At 29.9% G+C, this 16875-nt stretch overlaps 1 protein-coding gene across 4 annotated transcripts in view; it reads left to right on the top strand.

Moving 5' to 3' along the window:
* Positions 1-15670, top strand: part of LOC107452006 (transcription factor AP-2-alpha) — a 165964-nt gene extending 150294 nt beyond the window's left edge. For all 4 annotated transcript variants that reach the window (XM_087158565.1, XM_087158553.1, XM_087158561.1 and 1 more), the window contains 2 exons: positions 5925-6066; positions 14944-15670. In XM_087158565.1, coding sequence (XP_087014691.1) covers positions 5925-6066; positions 14944-15238 — 437 coding nt within the window. In that variant the 3' untranslated portion in view covers positions 15239-15670. The remainder of the gene's footprint in view (positions 1-5924; positions 6067-14943) is intronic.
* The last annotated feature ends 1205 nt before the right edge of the window (positions 15671-16875 follow it).

Genomic DNA, 16875 nt, shown 5'->3' with positions numbered 1-16875 from the left:
AAAAGCTAAAGTCATTTCGGACTTGTTCTTCTGCGATAAATACCTCATATTCCGTCTGTAAAAATAAGGATTAGCCAAGTTCAAGGTTCGCGCTCTATTCAAAAGTTGCATTCGCATACAAATCTTTCCATTAGTGCTAAGATTCAAGATCTCCACCAAGAATCAAACAGGAAATATAAAATAGAGACATGTTCTATTACAACTATATTCCCGAAATATTGTTGGCACGTATTCCGCAGTTCTATTCTAAAATTCTATCTCTAAAATTTCATTGCTCAATTACAGAAGAGAAAAAAAGAATTTACCGAAAAGAGTTCAATGACGTAAAAGAAAAAAAATGACCCCTTGTTCAACTTATTGTTCGGACATTAAATAGAACATACTTGTTGTCTCAGATACAGTGTTGAAAAAACGTTTCTTCAAAACGCTGTTGATTTACGCGTTTCTCTTTTTTTTTTCTTTCCTAGGTAGAAATTATACTTTTTGATAAAGACTGTATGTATTTTTTAACATTATTACTTATTCTACGAGCGAAAATTGTAGAATAAAATTACTTCTCGTTAATTTTTTTCCTTCAAATCCGTGACTTGTTAGATAAATGAGCAATGAAAGAAACTTGAATTGGAGGTAATGTTCGACAGGTACAGAAATTATCAATTGAATTTATTTCGTTACTTATAAAGTATAATGTTACTTTTGTAAAAGATAATATTTTGCAAGGAGCATTAATCTTTGAAAAATGCATTAAAGCATGTGATTTTTTTTTCTTTCCTATTTTAATCAGGTTATATAAATAACACTTATTCATGCTTTAAAAAATTGATCAATCTCTTTGTTTAAAAAAATTACAGAATTACATTTCCGGAATCAGAGGTTACAATAGCAGATATATTTATATATAATGGAAAATAAATTACTTCAAGTTTTATCTACAGCCGAAACTTGACCTATTGACAACTATTTGACCAATTAATAAAAAAATTAATAAAGGACATGCAGATGGAAAAAGAGAATCTATATAATAATAAGCATATGATAAAATTAGTTACTAATATGAGACATAAAATAACCCTCTTTAGTTACTAGCTTGTTATTTTAAAGATACTCTCTTGATTTGCTAAGAGATCTCTACCCTCGGCATAATTGATTTCAGATATCATTGATTGTTTTCTTGATATTTTAATGTAAACACTTTTGATGATATAGTATTATTAGACAGCTAAATACCTTTGAAAAAGGGTATTGAGCTATAAAGAGATCTCTATACTAATTACGGAGAAATAGGGCTTGATATTTTTTTAGAACTGTTACGATTTTTTTTCTCCAAACCTTCACAGCAATATAATGATGCGTTTTGTTATTTTGAGTAAGTAATTTAATACTACACGCTTCTCAGTTTTTATATTATTTATTTTTTTTACAATATAATTCCATTACAGTTTAAAATAATGAAAATAAATTTGGATGACGCTAAAAAATTCCTTTAACGTTAATTGCATAAAAACAAAGATACTTAACAAAAATTTAAAAACAGATCAACGGTTTACTTTTTAACTACTTATTAAAAACTGTTTATCGCAGAATTATATTGGCATAATTTTGTCATAAAAAATTTGTTAAGAATGTCAAATACTGCAGAATAATTGGGATATAAATTTGAATTCAAGTACTCATTTATGGATTTTAGCAATCAAAATAACCAAAAAATTGCCTTCTTTAAGAAGCACTTTGCAAAAATGTAGTTGTAATAAGTCTGGTAGCTACTATCCAGCCAAAATTAAAAATATAAACTTGTGGTCATTTATAAGAAACTGCCGAATCGGTTTTCAATAAATAAAAAAAATTTTGCTCTCTACTCTTTTAAAATAAAAATGAAAAATTCTGATTCAGGAAAATTAAATTTGAAACTCTCGAAGTTATTTTGTCAAAAAATTTGTTAGAAAATTTAAACTTAAAAAACTCAATAAAATTAAAATAAATAAAAATTACAAAAAAATAAAAGTAAATAAAACGATTTTTTTTTAATATATGTTTGCTTATAATTATTAGTTAACTAATTTTTTGAACAAATCTTTTTTAAAAAAATCACTATAAGGTATTATGAAAAAATTGGAATTTAATAGAGGGGGGGGGGGGAAGCAATTGTTCTCAAACACATGCAAATGTGATGATGCCAAAAATTCGATCACCCTTCAGAATTCAGTCTTTTTTAAATCATTCTCTTACATTTAGACTAATATGAATGATAACTGCACACGTTGTGATATACACGAATTTTTCACACCTTTAAATAAAATTATTCTAAACTAAAATATTTCACTATGAACAGCTGTTAAATTGTTTCTTAAATTTTAAAATTTTTACAAGTAGTTTTGATCTATATGGAATATATATCTTTCAGTCGAAACTGTAAAAATTAGCTTAAATCCTTGTATATAAAAACCATTTTTATCCTTCTTTTTTTAAATAATAGAGATTGTGGATCTCCAGCAAAGAGTTAAATTTGAAAAGGGAAAAATAATTATTTTGTTTCCCTCAAGTGAAGCTTCGGCTATGTTTTGCAGCTCGGTTTTGTTACACATTGATACTCTGTCGAAACCGTAGGACGCAGTCTCAACCCCTCTTTAAAGAATCCATCTTCTTGAGTCGCGAACAAATTTGGTATTCTAAACACTCTGTCATCATTTATAAAAAGAAAGATGGGTAAAAAACCGGACCAAGATTAGAGAGCACTGCCGTGGATGCTAGATTGCGCACTGTGAGAGTAAAGAAAAACTGTGGGAAATAAAAAGCGGCGGCAAAAGTAAAAAAAAAAGAAGAATTTTGAAATGATGAAGATCGAGTTGTGAGATAAAAATACAGAAATGAAATAAAACGCGATTCGCTTCAGAAGAGTTTTTACACATAGTTATGTGCTTGGATTTCGAAACACATGTTGACGTTTTCCACAGCAATTTAAGCTTCTTTACAGCTCCATAACTTCGCATTCTTTATATAATTTTTGACATTTATTTATTATTACATTTCTCACTTGTCTTCTTTTTCCATCCAATAAATGTTGTTTTTCCATAAGGTCAAGAATAACTTGGCAGTTATTTGGCACCAACTCTGTCTTAATTTCACCACTTCCCACGCCTTTCACGTTTTTGTTGGCGCTTAAAGGTAGATGTCTTAATTAAGTATGAATGAAAACATTCACGGAAAATCTAAGTTCGCGTATTCCTGATTTTAATGGCGGTGTTGCATTTGTAAAATAGTTGCATTGTTATTATTATTTTTTTTCTTTACTTTTTATATGTATCAAATATTATCTTAATATGCATGCATCCAATATCTTAATGTTTGATGAGATATTTTGTCATAAAAATGTAAATAGTTAGAACTGAGCTTATCAGGATCAAGTTTAAGTGGAATTTCTTTATTCCAGCTGACATTATTATTCGTTCTCGATTCAGCATAAATATATTTTATTATTTGTATATTCTCTATTTGTAACTGAAAAACCGAGGTAGTTGAATCTTTGTGACCTTGAGTTTATTTTAAGTAAAGTAATTTAAATTCAAGATTTTTGTAAAAAAAATCATTTTGTATTTACATTTGTTTAACATGCCCGATAGCCGAATTTTAAGGTTATTCTCCGAATTCCTGAACAAAGAGCAATTTAATCTGAAATCTTCCAAAACTCTAAAGTAATAACAGTATACTTCCTAAATTTTTGGAATATTATTTCGATATTGAAAAATTCCAATTGTCATATCAAAGCGTCCTAAGTTTAAAAAATCTAGCTACTTTTAATTTTTAAAATACTTCGCAGAACACACGAAAAGGAAAGTTTGTGATTAAAGTCGGGAGTAGTGTAATCAGTTACGTGGTAACCCAAAAGTAGGCTTTTTTTTTTTTCTTTTTTTTTTAGAAGTGCAAAAACCCTTTCATTTTCTATAATACTTACTATAGTTTAAAGGTTGAACATTTGTCAAATTTTCTTCGTGATCAGCACTTTAGTCAATGTATTTTTGCTACCGTGGTAGACGCTGTGGAGATTTCAATTTGCCTATGTCATTCCAAATACTAGCCATGTTCTTGAGAAAAAGTGCTGAACCTCATTTTCACCACGTCCGTTGAAATTGATTCGCCGTTTGTTAAATCGTCCCTCTCCTGCAGCAATTTAAAAGGAAAATCATCATACGCACACCCCATACTGTAAACTGAGCCCAGTGTGAATACCGTCTGAATCCTAATTGAGGGAACATTTTCCGGAAAGACATTCAGTTTCAATAACAAGGTGAAAGGTGAGGTTTGATGCTTCTCAAGGACATGGCGGTAAACTGCTATGACATGGGCAAGCAAAAGCAGCCATGGTATTTGTAAAAAATTGAAGAAAGGAACTGTGATTATGCAGAAAAGCAGGCAAATGTGAAATCTTTAAAATGGTGTAAATATCGTGAAAAATAAAGTTTCTTTTAAAGTTTTAAGTTCTTAAAGTATTTCTAAAAAAAAAATAGATATTGTGGAAGTACCTACGAGCATGGATTTTTATTGTTACCTACTGTATGCAATCATTTCTTTCTTCCTTTTTTTTGTTAATTTTGATTTAATTTTATTGCTTAACATGTATCTAATATCGACACACTACCTAGAATCTGCATACTTCACTTTCTTTGCAACCTTTTGACCGGAAAAGGTGTATATTTCTTAAATTATTTCATTCGTTTGATTAGAAATATATGGCATACTTTCTAGTTTCTAATCAGAAGAAAAACTCTTAAATTATGAACGTAAAAATAATTTTCTTTCGTGAGTTGACCTAACTCTCATCTTGGGTACATCATCTCATCTTGCTTTTGTGAGATGGTTAACTATTTTCTTGGAAACTACGCAATGGTTTGATTTTTTTTAATGAAAATTATTATTATTTATTCATTTTTTTATGTGCAGGGCTGTTTATCAAACTTTTTAAAGATAAATGAAAAAAGGTCTATTTTCATTTTAAGGAAACTCATTTAATGGATTGAATGATCAAGAAAAATTGTTTTTGATTTGAAAAAATTTATTTGTACGAGTAAAGATTTTGAAATTGCGCAACGGCTTCATTATTGACATTTTATCAACTTGTCAACTTGTAACTGCATGCATAAAGAATGCATTTTATCAACTGGTAACTGCATAAAGATTGAAAATTTTGTTTCGAAAATTTAAGAGCGTTTCATACATTTCGGCATAAATGTGCTGCCTAATTACTTAAACTTCATTAAACAAAACTCTATTTTTTGCACAAAAAAATTACCCTAATCAGCATTTTCTATGAATTTATTGCAATTTAGGATGCAATGAGTTATCTCCATTTAAGACACCTCAATAGAAGTGGTCGTTCTCTTAGGAACAGTTAGTAAAAAAAGTGATTATCAGTTTACTAAAAAAATATTTGTTATAACATGCCCTTACATTATCATTTTCAGTTTTTTAATAGTATTGCACTGCTTTTCTCGAAAGAGGATCACAGAAAAAATTTTTTCTTTAATACTCTTAGGAGCCCAATTTAATTCGATTCTTGTATCAATACATTGGAAGTTAATTATTCCGTAAAGAAATATCCATTTATTTTAAAGAATTAGAAAAAATATGTATGTACTGTTTCTGAAGTGAAACAAGAATTTGAAATTTTACGCATTCGAAAAACAGCTTCATATTTTCTTATGCTTTTGACGTTTTTTCAATTTCATTTATATGGTATTTAGTGCTTGTTGACTATTCAGAAGACAGCGGGTTGTACGATGTGCACTCTTATATACAATTCTAGCTGTAGCGTATTGAATTGCGCTTTTTATTATACCTTAAAAGTCATGATAGAACAGAGGGGAGGGGCAATGTAATAATAAAGTACATGATATGCATAATTGTAATGACTAAGTAAATGTCTGTTTCAGGTGAGGCTATTCACTTGGCTAGAGATTTTGGAAATGTTTGTGACGCCGAATTCCCTGCCCGACAAGTAGCCGAATACCTCTCCAGGAATTACACAGATCCAGCACTCATTTACAAAAGGAAACAGGAACTTATAGATTCAAGGTAATTCTTTAATTTTATTCTATAAAATGAAGGAGAAAAAACTTCTGTTATGTCACTATTCGTTATTAACCAAAATATTTTTCTTTTATAACGCTGATTTTAAACCTTAGGAATACAATGATTATAGTTGATTTAATTTCGTATCACCACGATGTCAATTATTTACCATGGCTGCGAATGATTTACTAATAAAGAAATGTGTCTGGAGAAGACTCTGCTATAATCATATTAAATATATCAAACAAATAAAAAAAATCTAGCAAATTTCTTGAAATGAAAATTTCATTCATCATAATGATATGAAATATTATTCACACTGAATAAATGTCAAAAACATGAGGATTCGATTTGTTATGAAGCGATTTAAAATACTTTTCCGGAATTCCACAATCACAATTTTTTATGAAGTAACAATTTTTGTCTCAATTATATAATGCTACTAAATTAATTCAAGCTATTATCTTAAAATGTAGTGCTTTTTTTGTTTACTTTAAAACTTAAAATTATTTTTAGTAACATACATGTGTGCACATATACCCTCACGGGATCATGAATATCATATTCGATTCACTTTTTTTTTTATTTATATACAACCGGTGTGGAATAGTCAATTCATATCTGATTTGCAGCTACCAATACAAAACTAACACCAGCTGTTTTTACCTGAGCAGAGCTTGTCATTTTTAACTAAGAAGCAATGATACTCATTTAAAGATACGTAAAATCATTTTGTGCTCTTATACATTTTAAATATTTACGCACGTGCAAAAATGAAAGTCATTTTTTTGAAACATTAAATGACATTTTAATGAATATTAAAAATCGGATTTAGAATTACTAAAAGCTTTTTTCAAACGTATTTTTCTGTTAAACATCGCCTTATTTTAAAATATTACAGCGAGGTTAAGAAACAGGGGTTCGATTCCCGATGGCGACTTGAGCCCTACCCAGTTTCGATAGAGATGGGTACTAGCACGTCTGTGAAGTGAATGCTATTGTCACCATAGCAATGAAATTGCATCATTGTCAACATTGCCTTTGCCATCATTCTCAGCATTCCTATTATAATGTCGCTGGGCATGAAAAAGTGCTGTATTAGCCTCTGTTGCGGGGCTGTTTTATTTTTCTACTTACGGATTAAATTATTTAATATTTCACCCTTAACAAATTAGATAACCTGGTAGGTACAAGTATACACAATGATTTGAGCCGTGGTAGCTCAGGGAATAGAGCGTTCGTCTGAGGTGAACCGGGTTCGATGACTAACCGATTCCGCACCCTTCTTGCACTGACCACAGTGCTGGCTATCCTCAGTGATAGACGGATCAAGGGGTAAAGGCCGTCAGTCTAACCGTGGATGGTTTTCCTTGCCATGTAAAGCACATGCGGGTCTTCCATCAAAAAGTCATCCACGAAGGCACATTTCTCCCAATACTTGATCTCCAGCAGCTCCCTTGTCTTCCGGATTATGTTCAAAATTACAAAACTACGGAGTTGAACATTAGTAGTCGTAAGCCTGAAAATTTGAGTCGGCTGTTCAACGAAGGCTATAAAATAAAGTAAAACTTAGCTAGAAATTATTTTCTTCTTGAATATTTCTTATCGTGATCTTTAATAAGTATTTCCAGACATGCAGATTTGAACAAAAATTAATGCCTAAAAATATTGGTATTCATTTTGAAATACTTGATACTGTATGAAATAACTTTTACAAAAACCAAGCTCTCATTTAATTTCTTGACCTAAATTTTAATTAATATTTCCCGCGTGATATGATTTCATCATTTTACTCTTTTGCCATATAATCAATCTAAATTTTTCTTTTCTCGATTGTAAGTGATAGAGAAGATTTTTTCTAATTATTTGTTCTTCCCCTTCCTCTACTTTTCAATGATAATGACCTCAAACTCCAATCTCATTGAACGGCTTGTAAATTCTCTACGCGTCCTGATACTCTGAAATTCCCGGATCTATAAAGGACTTGTAATGACAGGGTGGAGCTGATGGCCCAGCCCTCTTCTGCTCCTACCTCTCATGACGTCATCATAAATCATCTTTAATATTTGGTAGCACATTTTTTCTTCCTCTATCCATCCTCCCCTAATCCCATTGGAATCTCTTCTTAGAAATTCAGACTTAGTAAGCTTAAGCTTATAAGTTTACTACACAGTAAACAATTGATTGATTTTTTTTTTCCTTTTTATATTTGTTCATATTTAAATAATGGAAGCAAATTAAAAATATTTTGAAGGAAAAACTATTATTCAAATGTATGCATCATGTAAGATATATATATATATATATATATATATATATATATATATATATATATATATATATATATGTAATGTTATGCCTTTAAAGGCTAGAGATTTGAAGAGAATTAGGCGAATACATTTAAAAAGGCATTTTATTACTTATATGGAGGATGGAAATCAGTGTTCATGAAATCTTTACAATTATGGTTTCCCCATTTCAGGGCTTGTTTGAGTTTGGCCTAGATTTCTCTAGCCATGGAAAATATGGAAAAGCCACGCATTTTTGCCTCTCCCGAGCTTTTAAAGAGAGGTCCTGTAAAGGGGAGGGCGTTGCAAGCATCTTCTTATTCAATGAAACGTCATTCAATTGATAAACTTTAGAGATTTTGATTCGTTAAAAGGATATCGCCACTCTGACGGTGGGAAGTTTTTGGGGTATTTTAATGTCTACTTCATTTACGAATTATTAGACCATTAGCTTCAGAAAATAATCTTTTATCCGGCCGTATCTGGTTTATCTTGACTTTTTATGGCTCTTTGTGAGAGACCGGCTTCCATATCTTAACTTTGATAAGAAACATATGTTTTAAGCTTATCGGTTAATATAGAAAGACTCGTCTGAGAATTTCTATATTACATCCCCCCTCTCCAAAAAGTTTCGTTTTATATTAAATTTAGAATTTAGGAGAAAGTTTATATCTAATTACTTGCAACCCCCTCCATCAGAATTTTCAATGAAATTATAACAAAACACATGTTAAATTTTTAAATACAAGATATTCAAGCAAAACAAAAATAACAAATATAAAGTAAAATCTATGTACAAGAAAACCTGTATACCTATTAAGTATAACAGTATGTAATGTTTACATTAAAATATCTTCTATATGCAATGTATTAAAGTTTATGTCTTATTTATTTTTGAAATTGTTTCTCCAATGTTCCCTGTTTCTTTTATATTTACATTTCGTTTATTTTGGTTAACACTTATAGGTATTGGATTTTCAGGTGAGAAGTGCAATGACAAGTTATTTACTTTGACTGGAAAGAAAGTGATCAGTTTTCTGTTCCTTTGAAAAACAACTTGATTTACACAATTTATCACTAATTGAAAATCCTTTAATGCCTGTAATCCAAGTATGGCATATGTGAGATCGGTATTAAGTAACAGAAACTCAGTCGATTTCACAATATTTCCAATTTTTAGATCCAGTGTGCATATTTTATTTAGTGTTAACTTTCCTTTTGTTTGGATAACATTTATTCCTTTACAACTTTTAACGGGAACCTTCAATTTTAATACAATATGCTTGGGTATCAAATTTATTGTTGATCCCGTATCCAAATTTAACATTAATTTTTGCATGCAACTCGAGTTATCTTTGTTCTTTATCTTTTCCTTATTCCGTACGTACGTATCATTTTTTATGTATCCGGATACTAATAATTGCTACTTTTGATTTTGTATAGTCTTATCTTGGGTTTCCGCAACACTTGGATTATTCACACAAGATTGCCCCCAGTGATAATCATCAAATATCCCTATCTTTGCGCAAAATTTGCATGGTTTGGGCGGCAAATTTTGTATCACATGATTAGCTGGGAGTCTTTGTTTTTGGTAACTACTCATATTCGGTTTATTCCTCATTCGGTTTTCTTTGCATTGAGGAGATTTGTGGCCAACTTTGTTGCAATTATAGCAACGAATTTCTGGCTTTTGTTTGTCGAATTTGGGAGTATAGTAAGGTACGCGATTCATTTGCGTTTTATTTTTAACTCTATCCATGCATAGTTGTTCGTATATGCGTAATTTATTTTTAAAATCACTTAAATCAGTAGAGCCATATAAAATTGTTTTGTTATTTATTGTGTCCTGAATGCCAGCAATACAATATTTAATTAATGCTTTCTCATCTATCTTACTTAGGCACGAAATTTGCTGCATTTTCAAAAAATACTCTTGCAGGGATTCGTGGGAACGCATTTTTCGGCACTGCAACATTTCATGAATATCAGCAGAATTGTACGGTATTTGATATTCATCCATTAACGCATCTTTTAATTTTGAATATGAAACGACATGAGGCTGAGTACGCAGAAATAATAAAGCGTTTCCTCTCAAACACCTTTTAGCATATACAAACTTTTGAATCGGTGATAAATTAAACATTTCAGATATATCTTCAAATGATTCACACCATACAGTAATGCTTTCATGTTTTTCTCCTTTAAAAAGAGGAGTAACAGTTTCAATATCCGAAAAATTAAGCAGTAATCTAGGTTCATTCACATTTTGCTCTTGTATTGTTACATTTTTTAAATGAGAATCTATTTTTTTAACATTAATGTTATCTGTTTGTGAATCTCGATTACCTGCCTCATTTTTCTTTCCAGTGTCTAAGTCATTAAAATTTTCATCTTCCGAAATATCGTCCATAATTAACGAATTTCGAAGAGCATCAAAATCCGTTAAATAGGTGACGATATTTTTCGCGAGGTCCTCAATCTGACCATCACCTGAAATATTTAATACATCGGCTATAAGAATTAATTCGGATAATTTAAAATCATCCATAACTTTCATTACCTTTTCATTGAATTTATCACTAGAGATTTCGAATTGAAATCCTGGAAAATTCAAAATTTTTGTTCTACTTAAGCGCGCTTTATTATTAGGAAAAATAATTTTATCCAATAATTTAACTTTAGTTACTTGAGTTGTTTTTATTGACTTAGCCACAGCTTCAATATCTTTTAACGACATTTTTATGGCAATAACAAATTTAAACACTATTATATCGTTAAAAGAAAAGTGAATAATTATTTACATTTAAACATTTTTAAAATTAATAATTCTATTAGAAATTATATCTTCAAAAATAATGAGCAGTAATAGACTTACCCATCTGGTAGCTTTTGTTGACACTCGAAAATTAGAAGCATTAGAATTTTACAAACAACAAAAATGTATTTCTTTTTCACTACAAAGTATCCTAGGTGTTAGTGCACAAGCGAAGTGACATTTCATCTGAACTAAACAAGAGTCTTGAAAGCATTTCGAGGAACAAATATTTGACGGTAGTTTATATGTTACTGTCCAGATGGAACACAGAAGTTAGATGTAAGGGCTTCATTTGTCAGCAGTTCTATGATGAAGGTAGCGTTATCTCAAATAGCCTGGGTGGGAATTACTCTTCTGTCTTTTCATATCATGCACAGGAACTTGTTGAAATATAAAATTATTCTGCTGGTGGGCCACTTGATGATTCTTTCTATTTCTTTCTTTTTGGGAAGGAGCTATGTGAAACTTTTTTGACTTTTCATCTTCTTTCTCTTCTTTTAACAGAATAGTAACGCATCAAAAGTTTTTTTTTTCTTTTACTTCTTCTTCGGAGGGAACTATAGTGAATTCAGCTTTTTTCACCCCATCCATCGGAGCTTGTTGACATATTATTAGTTGTTTCTTTTCACGTTCTTTTTCGGTCTGCGGCCAATTTTTCCAAACAAATTACATTTCACATGCCGGCTTGTAATGTTATGCCTTTAAAGGCTAGAGATTTGAAGAGAATTAGGCGAATACATTTAAAAAGGCATTTTATTACTTATATGGAGGATGGAAATCAGTGTTCATGAAATCTTTACAATTATGGTTTCCCCATTTCAGGGCTTGTTTGGGTTTGGCCTAGATTTCTCTAGCCATGGAAAATATGGAAAAGCCACGCATTTTTGCCTCTCCCGAGCTTTTAAAGAGAGGTCCTGTAAAGGGGAGGGCGTTGCAAGCATCTTCTTATTCAATGAAACGTCATTCAATTGATAAACTTTAGAGATTTTGATTCGTTAAAAGGATATCGCCACTCTGACGGTGGGAAGTTTTTGGGGTATTTTAATGTCTACTTCATTTACGAATTATTAGACCATTAGCTTCAGAAAATAATCTTTTATCCGGCCGTATCTGGTTTATCTTGACTTTTTATGGCTCTTTGTGAGAGACCGGCTTCCATATCTTAACTTTGATAAGAAACATATGTTTTAAGCTTATCGGTTAATATAGAAAGACTCGTCTGAGAATTTCTATATTACAATATATATATATATATATATATATATATATATATATATATATATATATATATATATATATATATATATATATATATATATATATATATATATATATATATTCTCCGTGGTTTCCTCCGGCGAGGTTTTGGCAATGGCAGTTCATTCCAGTTTGAGGTTTTTTCTGTCACGATTCTGACTTCATCTGATATTTTTTAGCCATGATTTAATGACTAAGATTTTTATTAAAATATATAACATTGAAAGAAAATACGAACAGGATGGTGGCTGCTATGTGTATGTAAATGGTTAATGTCTTATGTCAGTTCAACTCTTGATTGAGAATAATTTATCAAATTCAAATGATTCTGAATAATCAATGTTATTTATTTGAATCAAATGAAATAATTCTGAGCTGCCAACTTATGAAATAAATTAAAATTCATGAAATCAAATAATCCGAGGATGTGTGATTTTTATTTATCAAGCACATGTTTTTCGCATTGGTGAAACGAACACTGCATACATTTTCTCTTCTGTGACTGCTCTTAAATTCGCAAGATTAAGGTATCCTTAAAAAATATACAAAATTTGCTTCATTATTAACTGATATTTTTAAGTGCACACAAAAAATCACCCATGAATAAATATTCAACCAGTTAAACCATGTAGCTGTACTAAACACTCCAATCGTTTCCTCCACCCCTTTAGAAAAAAAAACACAAATTGATTAATATTCAAGAAGCATTCTGAACTTTTAACAATGAATCGTGCCGCATGACTTTGATCCAGAAGCGTCATGCCGTTTTGCTTGAAATAAATGATGGAAGATAGAGAGAAGAAGAAGAAAAATCCTCTGGCATGTGGTAGGTACGCGCGCACGTTTCACTTCACTGCTTATGCATGCTGATTTAATTCTGATGCCCAAGAATCAAACAACTTCCTTTTCTGCTTATTCTTCGTTTTTTGAGAACGAAACGGATTCGATCATCATTTGAGCATATTGATTTGATCCATGAATGTTGTTTAAAATGCTTAGAAAGGCAAAAGACAAAAAGGAAAGAAAAAAAATTCATATTTCTATTTAGAATGGATGCCAGGATTTCAATCACAGTTCCGGGTTATCGTTAATAAATCAAACAATATCTCAATAGAGTGAAAGCAATTTGCATAGCACACCACTTGTGTTCTTAACCTTTAAAAACTATTTAAACGTATATTTATTATGCAAAGATGAAAACATTTTCCCAAAACTCCATAAACAGGGAAGCGCGTAACATTCATTACCTTTCAAAAATGCGGGTTGAAGAATTTTATTGATAAATTGAGTAAGATTATTTCAAATTTTTCATTGATTTAGGTAACATAGTTGCTAAAACTCATTTTTTCAGTAAACTACTTTATTTTTCCACTTTGACCTGATATCTTGGGTTTATTCAAACATTTGGGGAATTTTGTATGTTTTAGAAAATTTCTCAAATTTGAAAAAAAAATTTGAAAAATTCCCAATTAAAATAGATTTTTTACAGAATTGCTTGCTTAAGTATTTAAATAACTATTACTGCTAAATAATGAAATAATCTTCATTTATAGTATAGCGGAAAAAATTTAAAATATTTTCTCTTAATTTTGTAGTGAATCGTATTTGGCAACTAACTTAGTAGTTTTCTTAGTAGTTTTGAAATTAGTAGTTTTCGTACATTTCAAATGAATCCTCAAAATGATAAGGAGTTTTCCACACATTTCATTTTGTACTATAAAACAAGATTTATTAAAAATGGCACGGCCATTGCTGGCAATCATCCCCCATGAAAGTTATCTTGGTGTATGAATGTTTATTGTAAGGTATTATCATTTGTTATTAAGTTCTGTCTTATGATACAAAATGATATTTGTAGAAAACCTTTTATCATTCTGAACTTTCTTTCAAAAAGTAGGAAAATTACTTTGACGTTAATTGAAGCTTTTTAAATTTTTAAAATATTCAAATCGGACTTTTTTCATTAGTTGCCAAATGCGATTCGCAGCAAAATTAAGATAATTTTATTTAATCTTACTTAATTTTTTTAAACAAAAAAAAAATGTAAGACAAAAAAATTACTTTTTTAAAATCTTATCTCCAGGAATAAAGCTAGGCTTACGAAATTTTGTGTAATTACTGCACATGATAAACCAAAATAACTGTCACAAGTTACAAATTTATTACTACATTTTTTTTTGCATTGGTGTTCGAAAACATTACTTTTCGTTTGTTATTTATTGTCAGTCCTCAAAAAGCTTTAAGCTTCATTGATATGCATGAGAAATCGCATGATCTAAACACTTCTGAAGTAATAAAATAATTCGTTAAGCACTTCGGGAGAAATGTGAAAAAATATATTAGTATAGAAGTGTTTCCATTATTTTGTCCACCCCCTGAATAAAAAAATATATATTTCGTTATGTCTGTTATGTTATATATGACGTTCATATTGGCAGCTATGGTTCATAGATGCCTGTAACATATTTACTTATTTTTATTTTGAATAACATATGTATTAACTTCTTTATTTATTTGCAGAGAAATCATCAAAGAGTTTGCAGAATTCTTGGGTCAAGACCGTTCACCACTTTGCAACGCTAAGTTCCAACCCATTCTTCCTCAGCAAATACAACGCCACTTGACACATTTCTCCCTAATTTCACACGGATTTGGCTCCCATGCCATTGTATCAGCATTGTCTGCTGCACAGAACTACATAAACGAATCCATCAAATATTTGGACAAGCAATTATCTAACTACAACCAAGCTGCTGTAACAGCGGCGGACGTTAACAGTCTCATCAATTCATCGAAGAAAGATGACCAGAAGTGAAAATGTATTCGTCCCATTCAAAAATCAAATACATGCTTTTGCTCAACAAAAAAAACATGAGATTATTTTTCTAGAATTTTAAGGTCCAAAGGATTTTTATAGACCATAATTGTGCCTTATGAGGTTTGATCGTAAACCTTTTTGCTCAAATCTGATTTTCTGAAGATTGTGCTTCGCTCAGAAGATGTGTTTCAGCATTTTTCTAATGACTCACAAAACAATGAATGCCAAGATTGCCAAACTTCAATAAGCCTGACTCACTTTTCACATTATTTTATTTTACACACTTTTATGTTGCTGGAATTGTGATGAGTTTTGAGAAATGCTTTTGATTGAATGTGAATGTTTGCTCAATTATTCTTTATAAGGGTCGTAGAGTATAAAATTCTACTATGAAAGTATTTTTTTAAAATAAAACTTTATTTGTTCAAACGTTTTTCAGCATTGCTCATAAAAATGTTTTTGATTTAATTGTTTAAACTTCATTTTTTATAATATGTAATGATTTATTTCTTTAAAAAGCGCAACTTATTTTTTCCTGACATGATCTTGCGTATTTTGAATGTTTTATTTTTTTTCTTCTCTTGATTAAACTAATTTAGCTAAAAAGCTCAAAATACATACCAACTCACAAAGCACAAATAAGTTTGAAAATGGACTATCATGTATGTATTTTTCGAAATTTTCAATATTTATTTCTTATTAAGAACTTATATTATGATAACTTTTATATCACGCGTATTGAATTTCAAAAAGACTACTTTTAAAGCTAAATTGAAATATTTTTACAATAACACCCAAAATATTTTCTTAAGTAACATTTACTAATGCATTTTTATATGTTCAAGATAACAATATATATAATATGTAGATAATATTTCCAGCTATAGTATTTTTGATGTTCATGAAAATTATCCAATGTATTTGGAAGTTTGAAAAATCCGATACCAAATACAAAACTTCAAAATACAAGCTTAAACGTAGTGTTTTGTTTTGTGCAGAAATGAAAAATTTTATACAATACATTTACACAAAATATAAGTAACTTTAGTCTTAGTGAATTATCTACGCAATACTTATTACCTAAACAAATTAATTAAAATTCAGAATTTCTTATTTATTTTTTTTAAAGTAATTTGATTTATTTTAAATAAAAATTTTCAAAAATTATAAGCAATTATCACAAAATTGTTTCAAGACGTATACAGTAAATGCTTATAGTATTAGTTTATTTGTTGCTTTATTTAAAATTAATTTTCGTTTCTTGCTGAAAGCTAATCCATCTTCTTCTTATACTAAATTAAACTATAACTTTCTTGAAAGATTAAGTATTCTATAATTGACGCAAACTAAATTAACTATGTTTGCGTCAAAAGTCTTTCAGTATTATATGGTTTTACGGGTATAAAAATTTACCTATCTTAGTAATATATTTTTTTATATCATTTGTTAATAGAATTACTCGTATTTTATATGATGTACCTTAAACAATGATACATTTTTTGAAAAAAAATTTCTGTATATTTATAATGATAAAATATTTTTGCCATTTTTGACAGTATATTTATGACGATGAAACGTATTTTCATTGTCATTTAAGTCGAAGAGTGGTGAGCAGATATGTCATGTATTCTTGG

This window comes from Parasteatoda tepidariorum, chromosome 1 (assembly GCF_982258835.1).
Source record: "Parasteatoda tepidariorum strain Cologne lab strain chromosome 1, Ptep-v5.0, whole genome shotgun sequence".
Classification (NCBI taxonomy): Eukaryota; Metazoa; Arthropoda; class Arachnida; order Araneae; family Theridiidae; genus Parasteatoda; species Parasteatoda tepidariorum.
The sequence above is the reverse complement of the archived record's forward strand: the minus strand, read 5'-3'. Positions and strand labels throughout refer to the sequence as shown.